We start from the raw sequence: 15,290 nt of genomic DNA, 5'->3' as shown, positions 1-15,290 counted from the left end.
CCCCTGCTTTTCTGTTTGGTTGGTCGGTTTCCCTTCCTTTCCCATCGTCGTCAGTTTCATTTCTTTTCCAATTAAAGAAGGAAAAAAAAAAAGAATGAACTGAGGGGAAAAAAAGGATTTAAAAAACTCCGTACTTTACACTTTAAAGCACTAACTCCTGATTGTTCAGATACAGCATGGACGCCTTCCAAGTGCTTTCAGTTGATGCAAGTAGCTTCTATAATACCAAGCATTTCCCTCCCTCTCCCCCTCCGTCTCTACTTACAGAGAGGAAAACAAAAAAAAAGTTTAAAAAATGAATGCAACTCACTCTTTGCTCCCCAGCGCCCCCTGCTGTTACTCTGACCCTGTCCAGCCCCCCTCAGTAATGCCAGTATATGTTCTGTGTTATAAGTGCCAAGAAATTTTTGTGACTCCCTCATTCCTGTGACCTGAGAGTATCGACAATTGCACATTAACTACTGTAAAGATTTAAAAAAGAAAAAGAGGAATTCAGAAATGTTAATAAAAAGGTTTGTAACAAATTTGCATCCCTGGCTGGTTATGTTCCTTCCTGAATTTCCCTTCCAGGCATTTGCCGGGGGAGGGAGTTTCGTGTTTGAGGCACGCGAGAGATCTGGGTTGGGTTGCTTGACCAAGTCACTGCCGGTTCTGCGCCTCAGTTTCCCCATCTAACATAGAGGCTATTTCGGTTGTCATAGTCATGGGGGAATTCAGCAGTTGCTGCACTGGGAGCCATAGCGAATTTGCAGATGTGTCCCAGGACTGCGGGTTGGAAGACTTGGGCTGTCGATTCTGAGGTCAGAAGCTCTTGCAGATGGGTCGATCGCCCACTCTACACAGGCCAAGGGACTAGCCTGAATCAGTTCCTAGCTACACTATGAGCTGGTGTCTTAGGAAAACATCTGATCTTGATTTGAAACGTATCAGAGACTCAACTGGGCAAGTTGTTCCTGTGGCTAATACCCTCCCGGTTCAAGAACCTGGCACCTGATTTCCCGTCTGCATGGAGCCAGCTTCACCTTTTGGCCCTCGGGCTGCTGGACTGACCCGTCCTCTGGGATCAGATCACATGCCCTGGGCTGGCTGCTCCCCATAGGAATCCTAGAACCAGAAGGGATCTTAAGGGCATCCAGTCCAGCCCCTGCCCTCATGGCAGGACCAAGCACCCTCTTAGAGTCTAGACCATCCCTGACAGGCGTCTGTCCAACCTGCTCTTAAATCTCTCCAGGGATGGAGATTCCACAACCTCCACGGGCAACTTATTCCAGTGTTGAACCGCTCTGACAGGTAGGAAGTTTTCCCTAATGTCCAACCTAAATCTCCTTTGTTCCAATTTAAGCCCATTGCTCCTTGTCCTATCATCGGATGCTGAGGAGAACAATTTTTCTCCCCCTCCTTGTAACACCCTTTTAGATGCTTGAAAGCTGCTCTCATGTCCCCTCTCAATCTTCTCTTTTCCAGACTAAACAAGACCAATTCTTTCCGTCTCCCTTCACAGCTCATGTTTTCTAGCCTTTTCATCTTTTTTGTTGCTCTTCTCTGGACCGTCTCCAATTTCTCCACATCTTTCCTGCAATGTGGTACCCAGAACTGGACACACTAATCCAGCTGAGGTCTAACCAGCACAGAGCAGAGCGGGAGAATGACTTCTTGTGTCTTGCTCACAACACACCTGTTAATGCAGCCCAGAATCACGTTTGCTTTTTTGCAACAGCGTCACACTGTTGAATCATATTTAGCTTGTGGTTCACCCTCACCCCAGATCCCTTTCTGCAGGGCTCCTTCCTAGACAGTCGCTTCCCGTTCTGTGTGCGTGACACGGATTGTTTCTCCCTAAGTGGAGCACTTTGCATTTGTCCTCAAACTTCGTCCTGTTAACCTCCGACCATTTCTCCAGTTTGTCCAGTTCCTTCTGAATTCTGACCCATCCTCCAAAGTCCTCGCAACCCCTCCCCGCTTGGTACCATCCGCAAACTTAATAAGCGTCCTCTCTGTGCCGATATGGAAATGGTTGAAGATTCGAACAGACTCAGTCCTCGAACTGACCCCGGCGGAACCCCCCTCGGTCTGCCCTTTCTGGGCTGGTCAGTGACCAAACTGCTCTCAGCCCTGCTAGAAGACTAGCTGGTGTGGGGGAGGTGGACTTATGGGGATGCCCCTCCCCAGCTGGCCAGCAATCAGACCGCCTAGCAAGGGGGCCGCCATCTCCAGGAAGAATCGCCCAGCCCAGGTGACCCGTGTCTCCGTTCGGAGGAAGAAGGGGTTTTTCTGTGCCCTGCAGCAGGAGGGTTCTGCCCGGGGGCTGCTTGGCAGCTTCAGAGCCAGGAAGGGGCTGGACCGAGCGACTTGTCGGGGCAATCTGGGGGGTGTTCTAATCCCCGGGCCTGCATGAATCAAGCCCAGAGGCAGCTCCCGTCCTGCCAGCAAGGGGCACGTGTGAGCCCCTCACATCGTCCCTAAGCTGGGGCCGCCCCAGGCAGGTTTCCTGAAGTCTGAGTCCTTCCCGCGGCGCAGCTCTGCCTCGGCACCCCCCTCGCCCAACCAGCCCCAGCCTCTGGGCCGCACAGACACCAGGCCTGGGCACAGGATCCCAGCAGAGGGGCTGGGGGACACACCTGTGCCCATAGAGCCCAGCCCTGTGTCCCCACCTGGGGGCCTCGCTTGGCTAGAGCGTCAGAGCGCCCAGCCGTCCCTGGCTGGGTCCCGAGCACCAACCGCTGCGATGGCTGAGCAGGGATCCTGTGCAGCCCTGGCCCCTCCCGCCCTGGCTGGGGGGGAGCCTCATCCACTAAGCTCAGGCCTTGACTTCCCGCAAACCACCCCCCGTTTCTATGGGAATTTTAAAACGCTGCCCCACGTGGCACACGAGAGCGGAGACCAGCAAACCCTTGCTCTTGGCAACGGTTTCTTTAGCTCCGCGGACACCCCAGCAAAAAGCCACACTGGGCTTTGGGGCAGGGCTACTGGGCGATTTTCCACACCCCCCCCTCGCCGCCCCTACTCCATCCGCAAGTGGCAGCACGGATGCCGGCAGGCATGGCCCCTCTGACGCAGCGCGTTGACTGGATACACAAGCGACATCCTCCGGAGAGGCCCCCTGCAGCTCCCTCTGCACCCTGCAGGGGGCGACAGAGCTAAGGGCGGCCCCTGCTGGAGCCCCTAGGCCATGTCTACACTAGGAAACATTTTCACAATTAGTAAATTCGACTTAAAATGCAACAAAATCGAATTAGCGCAGGGGTGGCCAACCCACTTACCAAAGAGCCGAAACAGCGGCAGAAAAAATGCGAAGAGCCGCACCAGAATTGTCAAACAAAAAAAGAGGCTGCCCCTTTAAGGAGCAAGCAAGCTTAGACTTTTTGGCCATATCAGGTTCCTGTTGACGGCTGCCATCTTAGGCGTCATTTTGAATCGCCAACCCAGTGAGCACGGGGCGGGGGCTATGGGGCGGGCACAGGAGCAGCTTCGCGAGCTGCATTTTGGGGGGGGAAGAGCCGCATGCGGCTCGTGAGCCGGCCACGGTTGAACTAGGGTGTCCACGCTACAGGGAAGCCTCGAAATCAGTCCGAGGCCAGGTCCGTTAATGTGGACGCGTCCCCTCAGACTTAGCGCCCCAGGAAGCGCTGGGGAGGAATTAGTTGGAGTGTCTCTGGGGAGTCGTTATTTCGAAATGGCGGCACCAGCGCGTCCACACTGCCCCTAGTTCGAAAGAACTGTTTCGGAATTAGCGTTATTCCTCAGGAAAAGCAGCGGCACAGATTTGGAAAAAACGGGCTTGGCCGTGTGGACGCGCCGCTTGTAAACTCGACCTAAGGGGGTCGACTTTGAAATAAAGTGCTAGTGTAGAGCGGGGCCGAGATGCTTGTTTATTATTACAGTACCAACCAGCAGCACGGGAAGTTGATCCGCTGTGGCTTCCGATCCGCTGGGGGTCATGTAAACGTCCAGTCTTTGTACCGTCGGGCAGGAGCCTGAGCAGCATTAGCAGCTGTTTCCACCTCAACGCCCCCTGCATTCACGTTTGTTTAGCCAGCCGGCCTCCGGCCCGGGCTGCAGCAGGTGTGTGTGTGCGCCAGGGACGCCCAGAACGCCTCAGGGTACCACAACGACAAGCGCTGGGCCCGCATCCAGCTACTTACTCCTTGCGCACCCGGGGAGCTTTCCTTGTGCCTGCCTGTCCTACAGGCCTCAGTGCCAACGGCCGTAGGCTCGCGACAGGGAGCTGCCGCATTCTCTCCCCGCTCTGCTGTCGTCTCAGAGCCGGATGCAAAGGGCAGGAGCCAGCTTCTCGGCTGGTGTAACGGGCAAGGAGCTGTTTGGAGTCTCACGCGCAGCAGCGCCACACGCCGGTGGTAGACGCACCACTCTGGGCAGACTCTGATCCGTTCTAACCCGGGATGCCCAGTTACAGCCTCTGCAGGTGTATATCAGGGCAGACCTGTGGCTCCCAATGCCACAGCGCAGTCTACGCCAGCTGGGGCCTGGCCCCAGAGTCGGACGCAAGCGCTGAGCTGTTCTTAGAAGTCTTTTCAGAGCCCTTCGAGCCACAGTGAACTAGCAGCATCCCCGAGCACGGAGGCACCAACACGAACCAGCCACCTCTACAAAACTGGGCTCCAAGTCCTCAGTTTTGCTGCTTTATTGCGCAGCTGTTTAAAGGTTTTCTTAAAAAAATATTAATTTGCTTTTTTTTTTTTTATATTAGACATTCAGGGTCCGGCTCGGTCGCAAGACTATACAGCCACATCCCATGGGAGCTGTAGTTGGAGGCCCTTTGTGCCTCTTTCCTCCTGACTACATCTCCCATAATGCACAGGACTCTCTTCCTGGAGCAGAGTCACTGGACTGCATCATGGGAGTTGCAACTAGGAGCCCCTCCCAACCCCATTTTCCTCTGTGGGCCAAACTCTCTGGCCAGACTACATCTCCCATGATGCACTGCAGCCTCTCCTTGCTACAAAGCAGGAACCATCCTGGTTGTGTGTACAGCACCAAGCACCATGGGGACTTCACAGCCCTTACCCTCAGGTCTCTTCCTCCCCCAGAAAGCAGCAAAAATCCAGCAAACAGCGCCCTCAATGTCTTTAACAGAAAATCCTTCCCATGAAACTCCACCTGAGTGAATTTGGACTTTTCATAAAAAAGTGAGGAAAGGGACAGGAGGCAGAGTGCAGCTGGGCTTTAAGGGGGGAGCCCTGAACCCGCACGGCACCCAGTGCCCACGCCCTGAGGTGCCAGCCTAGCCCAGGAGGGTACCAACAGCTCCGTCTGCCTCCCACGCCACTAAGAGTTATTCTAGCGGCAGCAGGGAGCTGGTGTGGTAGACAGTGCCCCCTGGTGGCACAGACTGGGTTGGAGGGTACCAATTCACTGGCTTCCCTCCCTTCCCCAGATCTGGGGCAAGATCAGAAGTGCCCCCCTTCCAGCACATTTCTGCTGCCCCCTAGAGGCTGTGGGCGCCTCCAACCCTGCGCAAGACTGCAAGCTCCTGATGCAGAAGCAAAGGCTGGTACCTGAACCTGATTCCCAGCAGGAATCTCCCCTGGTACCTGGAGGTGCCTGTTCTTTACCACAAGTGAGAGCAAGGCACCTGCACTTCAGCAGGGCCGCTCCTGGGTGGCTCGCCAAGCAGTGATGGAGCGGGGGACGGGGAGGGGAGGAGGAGCTGATCAGGCGGGTGGGTGCCTCTCCTGATCCTGCGGCAGTCCCGGCCAGGCGATTACAGAGTGAAGAGGAGGACAAGCACCACAATGAGGACAATGAGCAGAATGCAGATCGCACACCACTGGCGCCGGTCTGGAGAGGAGGAAGCAGAGGAGGAGAGGCAGTGAGTGGGAGGCTGGGACTCTTGTGAGCAGGAGGGGGTTGGCTTACACCCCCGACACTAAGGACCTCTGGCTGCTTGGGGCACATTAAGAAACCCCCCTCCACATCTACACTCTTGCCTTTTACAGAAGGGAAACTGAGGCAGAGGACGGGACTTGCCCCAAAACTCTCACAAGGCGGGGAATAGAACCCAGGAGTCCTGACTCTCCTCCATTTGACTCTAACCAGTAGATGCTACTTCCCTCCCAGAGCTGGGGTAGAACCCAGGAGTCGTGATGCTCAACCCCTCCCTGCACTAGCCCCTTAACCCCATCCCCTTCCCAGAAACAGGTGGGGGACTCGGATTCTCAGGTCTCCTATCTGCCCCTCCCCAGCGTCTGCCTCACCGCTGGTCATGTGGGAGACCTTGGCCATCTTCTTGAGTACACCATCCATGCGGGACTGGCTGTTCTCCATCTCCTGGGCAAACTCTTCCAGCATCCTGCCGGGCCAGGGGACAAGCTGTCATCTCGGGGGGCAGCACTTCCCCCCAAGGGCTGCGGTCATGCAGGGAGAACCCCGTGTCTGCTGCCTGCCTGACGCCTGGTGTGGGGGGATCCAGTCCCTTGCCAAGGTGGCAGGAGGGGCCTGTCTCATTCCCCCCGCTCTCCCAGGTTGGTGGGGCTTCTCCGAGCACCTGCCATCCCCCTAAGCACTGGGCTGAGACCCATCAAACTCATCTCGCATGTCAGGCCAGATGGGAAGGATTTTCAGACTTGGGGTGGCGCCCCCTAGAGGGGACATATCCCATTCCCTCCCCTGTGAGTTAGCCAGTCCCCTGCCCTAGGGCCAGATCAAAGCCAGTACTATCGAAGGTGTATTCCAGTCCCCACTCACAAGCTCTGATCATCCAGCTCATCCCCGACCCGACCCGACATGTGCTTCAAGACCCGGATGCTGCCCGACACCAGCTCCAGCTGCTCGTCCTGCTGCTCTAGGATCAGCTGCCGCAGAAGGGAGATTGGAAAAGCCAGAGGGTCATTGCAGGGGAATGCAACAGAGTGTGGGAGGGAATGGATCAGAACCAGAATGGCGGGGGAAGGAGGAATTGCTGCCCCCACCACTTCAAAGTTTGCAGCCTGTAGCATGGGGCTGTGGAACTCCCTGCTGCAGGGAAGGCATGGGAGGGGCCAGCTTGGCTAATTTTAGATCCAGCTGTCGGACGGGGTGGTTGGATGTCAGGCCCCAGCCCCACTCTCCACCACAGCTGATTGAGGCAGCGGGAGAAATGCTCCTCTGGAGCAGCCAGTGCTGGAGACGGGATACCAGGTTAAATGGGCCTGTGAGTCTGATCCAGAGGGCGGGGGAGGGGGAGATACAGGTCTGACTTGTAGCCAGATCCTGCTCCTAGACCCTCCCTCCCCCACCTCTCCACTTCAGGGGGGCGACGTCAGTTTCACTCTGGTTTCACAAAAGAGCAGCGTATGTCGTCCTGGGTTCCATTCCTGGCACAGGAGGGGGAGGGGGGTGTCCTTCCAGATCTGGGTGACTCGGGATGCAGCAGGGCATATCTCTGCGCCCCCCCCTTAGTGCTCCAGCCCCTGCCTGTGGCCTCCAAGGACCCCCCACCTGCTGATGCAGCTGCTGCTCCTCAATATAGCGGGAATTGGTTGACACCAGCTCCTCCCGCAGCTGGCCAGACTGCGCCGGGGGGCACTTCTAGCTGGCCTCACCCCCCATCAGCACCTGCAGGGAGAGAGCAAAGCCCTGAGCATCCTGGAGAACCAGCGAGGAGGAGGCAACCCACCGCTGGGGCGTAGGGGGAAGAAGGGGGAGACGGGGACTGGCCAGCTCAGGGGAGCAAACAATGGGACACGGGGCCCATTCCTTCTGGGGGGACTAGCGCCGATCATCCCCACAGCACAGGCCTGGCGGGCACAAAAGGTGGGGAATGGGACACGGGGCACCGGCCCCGCTCTGGCTCGTGGCCCGGGTTTCCTGGAGGCCAGGTGCTTGTGCGGCTGTTCCAGAGAGATTCTAATGCCGCCCAGCCGATGAGCAGAGCGCCCGCAGTTAGGTGCGTGGTTTTCCTTGCGGTGCACATAACAAAATGTATTCCGCACGTGGATGGGGAAACAATCCTCCCGCGGAAGATTCGAGGGACCATTGCTCACGGGCTCTGCAACCTCCCTGCCACGTGCCTCCCCGCAGCTGGAAACAAGTTTTCCTGCAGTCAGCCCATCCCCCACACAGCCAGGCCCTCATGACCAGAGGGGTGGGAGCCAAAGACACTAGCCCCCGCTCGGAGGGAGAGATCGGCATCTTGCGGCGTGCACAGACAGCATGGGCAGCTTGCCCTACCATGCCCGGGCTGTCGCTATGCCCCTCGAGGGAGGATCCTGGCTGCCAGGGGCTACCACTCCCCCATCAGCAGCTCCAGGACAGAGAGTGGCATTACGGGACTTTCTACAGGGCCGGTCCTGCTCCGGGAGGATGGGACCAGATACCTCTCTGCTCTTCCGCTGGGCGAAGGCCAGGGCTGACGGGCTGGATACGTGATCCTGCATCTCCTGCGAGGGAGGGAAGGAAATGGTTAAAACACAAGCTTGATCTGAGGTCAGAGGACTTTTGGTGGGTGCAGGGGGGAAGCACAGAGGTTTGGGAGAGCAACTCAGAGCATTTCGATGGGGGTCCCCCTTTCTGTCAGCCTCACATACAGGGACTTCCCCACAGTCAGCCAGCAAGAGCAGGAACAGAGCCCAAGTGACCTGGGTTTCCCCTGCCTTAACCACTAGGCCCCCCACCCATCTCAGAGCCAAGGACAGAATGCAGGAGCCCTGACTCCTAGCCCATTGCTCTCTCCAACACACACATTTCAGAACAACCTGCTGCAAATCATGGCCCTGACTCAGTTTCTCCTCCTCTGAGCTATTGGGGTCCCTCTACTGCATTAGCTGGTGTGCCCCACTAGAGGGGAGTAGAACCTCACGCTCTCAGAAGAGGTCTTCATTCCTCCAGTAGGGGGCAGCCCTGTGACTCAAACACAAAGGGAAGAGGGGGTGCAAGGCGGGGGGGGGGGTCCCCCACCTTAACTGAGTCCCGCATCTGCCTCACGAATGCCCGTCTCTCCGTCAGCTCGCTGGCTTCGATCCTGAACTTGCGAGGGTTTGACTCCACAATGCGTGCACCGGCGTTAAGGACCAAGTGCAGATCCAGGGTGGGAGGGGGGAGCACTGGAGAGGAGCCGGTGTGTGTGCGCAGGGGGGGTTCCCAAGCAGCCCACAGACATGAAACAGCTCTCTGGATTTCCCTTCATTCCCATGGCCTGTCCCAGCAGGGGCTGCCATGGGGTGTAGGGACAAAGCACTGGCTGCAGGGGAGGCTGCAAGGCGCCGGGAAGGGTGCTGGGGCTGGGGATGCTCCCGGACTCTGCCAGGAGGGGGGCGCTGCAAGGAGCTGAGCAAGGTGCTGACTGCAGGGGGGCTTCCAGACTCTGTCAGCATGGGGTGCTGTGAGGAGCGGGGCAGGGCGCTGGCTGCAGGGGGTGCTGCGAGGAGCGGGGCAGGGCGCTGGCTGCAGGGGGTGCTGCGAGGAACGGGGCGGGGCGCTGGCTGCAGGGGGTGCTGCGAGGAGCGGGGCAGGGCGCTGGCTGCAGGGGGTGCTGCGAGGAACGGGGCGGGGCGCTGGCTGCAGGGGTGCTGTGAGGAGCGGGGCGGGGCGCTGGCTGCAGGGGGTGCTGCGAGGAGCGGGGCAGGGCGCTGGCTGCAGGGGGTGCTGCGAGGAGCGGGGCAGGGTGCTGGCTGCAGGGGGTGCTGCGAGGAGCGGGGCAGGGCGCTGGCTGCAGGGGTGCTGTGAGGAGCGGGGCAGGGTGCTGGATGCAGGGGGTGCTGCGAGGAGCGGGGCAGGGCGCTGGCTGCAGGGGGTGCTGCGAGGAGCGGGGCAGGGCGCTGGCTGCAGGGGGTGCTGCGAGGAACGGGGCGGGGCGCTGGCTGCAGGGGGTGCTGCGAGGAGCGGGGCAGGGCGCTGGCTGCAGGGGGTGCTGCGAGGAACGGGGCGGGGCGCTGGCTGCAGGGGTGCTGTGAGGAGCGGGGCAGGGCGCTGGCTGCAGGGGGTGCTGCGAGGAGCGGGGCAGGGCGCTGGCTGCAGGGGGTGCTGCGAGGAGCGGGGCAGGGTGCTGGCTGCAGGGGGTGCTGCGAGGAGCGGGGCAGGGCGCTGGCTGCAGGGGGTGCTGCGAGGAGCGGGGCAGGGTGCTGGCTGCAGGGGTGCTGCGAGGAGCGGGGCAGGGCGCTGGCTGCAGGGGGTGCTGTGAGGAGCGGGGCAGGGTGCTGGATGCAGGGGGTGCTGCGAGGAGCGGGGCAGGGCGCTGGCTGCAGGGGGTGCTGCGAGGAGCGGGGCAGGGTGCTGGCTGCAGGGGTGCTGTGAGGAGCGGGGCAGGGCGCTGGCTGCAGGGGGTGCTGCGAGGAGCGGGGCAGGGCACTGGCTGCAGGGGGTGCTCCCGGACTCTGCCAGCATGGGGTGCTGCGAGGAACGGGGCGGGGCGCTGGCTGCAGGGGGTGCTGCGAGGAGCGGGGCGGGGCGCTGGCTGCAGGGGGTGCTGCGAGGAGCGGGGCGGGGCGCTGGCTGCAGGGGGTGCTGCGAGGAACGGGGCAGGGCGCTGGCTGCAGGGGGTGCTGCGAGGAGCGGGGCGGGGCGCTGGCACTGGGGCGCTCCTGCGGGGGAACTGGTCCCCAGAAGGATATCAATGGTCTCCTCCAGATCCTCCAGGTCCCACTGGATGCTGCGCAGGTTGTTGCGCAGCTCGTTGGTGGTCCAGTCGAACTCCTCGGAGCTGACGACATGGGTCTCCTGCAGCAGCTCGCACCAGCGCTGGTAGAGCCCCTGGGCCGTGTTCACAGCCTTCTGCACTTCCCTGGGGGCAAAGAGAGGGGGGCTGAGGAGGGGGCGAGCGAGGAGCAGGGCAGGGATCCCCAGGAAGGTGGCCTGGTGCTGCCAGGTCTTGCCCCGCTACTCTTCAGTCCCCACCCCAGAGGTGGCTGCATCTCGCACTAGGCAGGACCCCCCAGCAGCCCTGGCACCCTCCCAGCGAGGACTGGGAAGGGGGTCTCTCCTGCACAGGGTGGGTGGGGAGGATCCTGGTGGGGCACGGGGATAGGAGAAGGGTCTCTGCGGGGGAGGGGGGAGGGGAGTTCTCCAGGCGCGAGGAAGTGGGGCGGCCGGTGGGAGGGGGTTGTCCAGCGGCGCGGGAGACGGGAGGAGGTTTCTTCCGGCGGGCGGAGAGACGGGACGGGGCAGGGTCTGTTTAGGGGCGGGACGGGGAGGTTTCTCCAGGACGGGGGGGGCACGAGGGCGGGGGGGGTTTCCCGGGGGGGATTTCCCCGGCGGGGGGAGGCTTCCCCGCCCATATTCTAGGGGCACGATCCTGCGCGGGCCGCGGCCAACTCACCCCCGCACGGCAGCGAACGGGTCCTCCAGGGCCATGCTGCCCGGCCCCGCTCCTGCTCCGGCTCCGCTCCCCGCCGCGCCCCGCCATGTGACCGGCGCTGGCCCTGCCCTCCCGAAGCTGCGGCCGCCGCCTTTGCTGAGGGCGGGGCGGGCCTGCCCGGACTTGGGGGGGAGGTGGCGGCTCCCCCCTTCTCAGCCTCCGCGGGGCGGGGGCTGCGCTGATCCCTAATTCCCGGCCCCGACCCGCTCCGCGCAGAGAAATTGAAGCCAGGAGTCCGGGCCCCCCACTTACCCCAGCCGGGGGGCTGGCACTGGAACCCAGGAGTCCTGACTTCCCCCTCCCCCACTCTAGCCACTAGGCTCCACTCCCTGCCCCCACAACAAGAGCTAGAACCTAGGAGTCCGTCCGGCCCCGCCCCCAACCATTAGGCTCCCCCCCCCCCCAAGAGCTGAGCACTGAACCCAGGAGGTCTGACTCCTCTCCCCCATGTTCATTTCATTCCAGCCCAGCCAGTGGGACTAGTCCCTGCTGGTGCCCCCCCCCCCCCCCCCCGGATTTCCCGGGACTCTTGGCTGCAGACTCCATGGGAGCCCGGCCCCCAGGCGGCTCCAGGATCCCGGCCTTTGAGGGGTGACAGGCAGCGCTTGAGACTAGCAGGCTGGGAGCAATAGCGGGGAGGGGGCTGCGTGCCCTGAGGTTGTGGGATGCGCGATTTGTTGAGGGGAGCCACAAGGGTTGCTGTGAGGAGGGGGGTTGCCTGTCAGAGTGTGGGGGGAATTGTGGCGTGTGTGTGAGCTGTGTACAGCTAGATTGTGTACAGGCAGAGTGGTGAGGCAATGGGGGGGGGGTATGGGGTGATATGCTGGTAATCAGATTGGGGGGAGGGTATGGACAGGCATCCTGTGAGGTGTATAGGTAGGTTGTGGGAAGAGTCGCACGTGGTATGTGTGCAGTCAGGTATTTGGTCAAGATGTGGGGAGAGTTCTCGGAGATGTGTTAGGGGAGGTTAGGGGTGGAAGTGTAGAGCCAGATGGTGAGTAAGTTAGGTAGTGTTGGGGAGTTGTGAGTGGGTGGGAGAAATGGGCTGTATGGGGATGTGTGTAGTCAGGTTGTGTCTTCTTGGGTCGGGGGGATGTTGTGGGTGGATGTGTTGTATGTGGGGAAGGGATTGGTTGTGTCAAGTCAGACTGAGGGGGTTGTCATGTACTTAGGGTGATAGGTGGTAGAGAGTTTGTGTGGGTGTTAGGATGACAGGTGGTAAATGGGGGAAGCTATGGTGTGTAGAAGGGCTGGGGGTGACAGGGAGGTAGGGGTGACTGAGGGAGACTGGGGTGACTGACAGGTGGGGGCTGGCTGGGGGGCGATTGGGGACGGGGGGGGAGAGGCAGGTAGGGGAGTTTTTAGGGAGAGATTGAGGGTACAGGCAGGCAGTGGCTGGGGGAGATCAAGGACTGGGGGTGTGAGAGGCAGGAGGGGGAGTTGTTAGAGATTGAGGGGACAGGCAGGCGGAGACTGGCTGGGGGACACTGGGGGTTGTGGGGGTGAGGGGCAGGAGGGGGAGTTAGAGATTGAGGGGACAGGCAGGTGGGGTCTGGCTGGGGGGACACAGGGAGCTGTGGGGGTGAGGGGCAGGTGGGGGAGTTGTTGGGAGAGTTAGAGGGGGCAGACAGGCGGAGACTGGCTGGGCGGAGATTGGGGGTTGTGGGGGTGAGGGGCAGAAGGGGCAGTTAGAGATTGAGGGGGCAGACAGGCGGAGACTGGCTGGGCGGAGATTGGGGGTTGTGGGGGTGAGGGGCAGAAGGGGCAGTTAGAGATTGAGGGGACAGGCAGGCGGGGTCTGGCTGGGGGGACACAGGGAGCTGTGGGGGTGAGGGGCAGGAGGGGGAGTTGGGGACAGTTAGAGGGGACAGGCAGGCGGGGTCTGGCTGGGGGGAGATTGGGGGTTGTGGGTGTGAGAGGCAGGAGGGGGAGTTGGGGACAGTTAGAGGGGACAGGCAGGCGGGGTCTGGCTGGGGGGACACAGGGAGCTGTGGGGGTGAGGGGCAGGAGGGGGAGTTAGAGATTGAGGGGACAGGCAGGTGGGGTCTGGCTGGGGGGACACAGGGAGCTGTGGGGGTGAGGGGCAGGAGGGGGAGTTGGGGAGAGTTAGAGGGGACAGACAGGCGGAGACTGGCTGGGCGGAGATTGGGGGTTGTGGGGGTGAGGGGCAGGAGGGGCAGTTAGAGATTGAGGGGACAGGCAGGCGGGGTCTGGCTGGGGGGAGATTGGGGTAACAGGCAAGCGGCGGGTTGCTGGGGCGCCTGGCTGGGGGATGGGCGCATCCCACGTGCGGTGCGCGGAGGCAGGCTGCGGGGGAGGGATTTGCAGCGCGGGCAGATGGGTTTTTCCTGGTAGGATCCCGGAAGGAGGCTCCCCATAGCCCGCAATGGGGCCTTCCAGCCCTTGCCCTTATACGGAAAGAGGAAGCGAGCGGCGCTACAATCGCAACCCGGGTTGGAACGTTGGTGCGCGCCGCATTCGCGGCCCGCCCCCTGTCGTCATGGGCCCCAAATATAGTCATGGAAACGGTAACCAGGGAAGGCTGGGGTGACCTCAACAGTGGGGCGGAGCCTCCGCCTCTTCTTCCTTCCTCTTAAAGAGCCCGCGGGGGAAAAGGGCCTGTTGGCTGAGCGAGTATCCTCTGGGTGGCGGGGCCCGGGGGCTTAACTTTAACTAGCTGAAGCCCCCCCCGTCCCCGCACTGACCCCCGGCCAGGGGAGGTGTCTTGCAAGGCCCGTTGCGGTGCATCCATGCAAAGCATGCGGGCTGGGAAGGTGTCACTGTTGGCCTCGGGGAGAACATGGCCCTCAGCGGAGGAGCTGGGCTCCATTGCATTGCCACGGGGGGGTGCCCAGGGGGTGACTTGTAACAACCCAGAAAATGCCCCCCCCCCCCAGCTGCAGGAAGCTTAACGCGCCCTGGCCTGGACGGGGCCACCTCCGGGGTGGGATCCAGCTGCGGACAGACCGCTTCGCCCCCCCGGGTTTCACACACGCAGCCGATGTTGGCGGGGCTGTGCCGGCCTCCACGCAGTCTGCCAGTCGGAGCGGGGTGTAACGAGCCGAGCCGTACGGCAGCTCGCATCGGGCGCACGCCACAGGAGTACGGTTTCATTCACAAAGAGTTCTGGCTCCGATTTGGGATCCGCTGTAGTAAGGTTTGTTTATTTGCATGAAACCAGATGCTAGAGAGCCTTGTGCAGACACACGTTTTGCAGCCACCACGCCAATGGGGCGGTTGCTCCAGTCCGTGGATTTAAACACAGATTGCGCTGTTTATCTACACACACACAACGGGGTTTGCCTTTGCCTTGGAGCTGCATTCCAGCCACCGCGCAGGGCGGTTTTATTGCGGCTGTGTGGCTGCGTTGGACGCAGGGAGAGATTTATTTGGCAGGCTGCAGTAAACAGAGAGCCGGTCTCGCTCCTTGTAACAGACACAACAACGTTGCTCGCCTTGCTTGCGTTGCGCCGAAGAGCTTGGCCTCGTGCGCATTTCAGGGCATTGCCCGCAGACCCGGCCGCGCGGCCCTGCCCACGCGGGTGGCCCCGGGGCTGCCGGGGTGGGTCGCATTGCGCGTGCACGAGGCGCTGCACTGGAGGCGGGGGCGCGCCCCCACCCGCAGGGGGCACGAGCCGCTGCATCCATTGCCCTGCCCGGCCATTTGGCGTCGGGGGGGGGGGCTCCCTCCGGCCGCGGCGCTGCGCGTGCAAACCAGCCCCGGGCTCCACGCTGGACGCGCACAATGAAGCGCAAAGTTTGGGGATGTCCCTCCCCCCTCCCCCCGCGCTCCGGCTGCCTGGTTGCTTTGGCCAGCGGCTGCCCGGCAGGGTCCCTTCGGCTTCCTCCCCCTCCCCCTCCCCCACGCCCTGGCATTTCCGCCCCTCCCCCCACGGCGGCTGGGGGTGGCGGCGCGTTGCACCGGCCGGATGCGGCTGAGGGAGTGGGCGGGGGCGGCCCGGGCGCTGAGATCAGCAGGGGTATAAAAGCCGCGGAGCGG

At 61.6% G+C, this 15,290-nt stretch overlaps 1 protein-coding gene across 1 annotated transcript; it reads right to left on the bottom strand.

Annotated features, from left to right (window-relative positions):
- Positions 1–3,856: 3,856 nt before the first annotated feature.
- On the bottom strand, positions 3,857–11,585 carry STX10 (syntaxin 10). The gene is given in 8 exon segments (XM_075902444.2): positions 3,857–5,799; positions 6,216–6,310; positions 6,706–6,812; positions 7,438–7,554; positions 8,316–8,378; positions 8,896–8,990; positions 10,548–10,717; positions 11,252–11,585. Coding segments are annotated over 8 exon segments (759 nt in total). The 5' UTR covers positions 11,287–11,585; the 3' UTR covers positions 3,857–5,722.
- Positions 11,586–15,290: the final 3,705 nt, after the last annotated feature.

This window comes from Pelodiscus sinensis, chromosome 31 (genome assembly GCF_052426305.1).
Source record: "Pelodiscus sinensis isolate ZL-2025 chromosome 31, ASM5242630v1, whole genome shotgun sequence".
NCBI lineage: Eukaryota > Metazoa > Chordata > Testudines > Trionychidae > Pelodiscus > Pelodiscus sinensis.
This window is presented reverse-complemented; position numbering and strand designations above follow the sequence as displayed.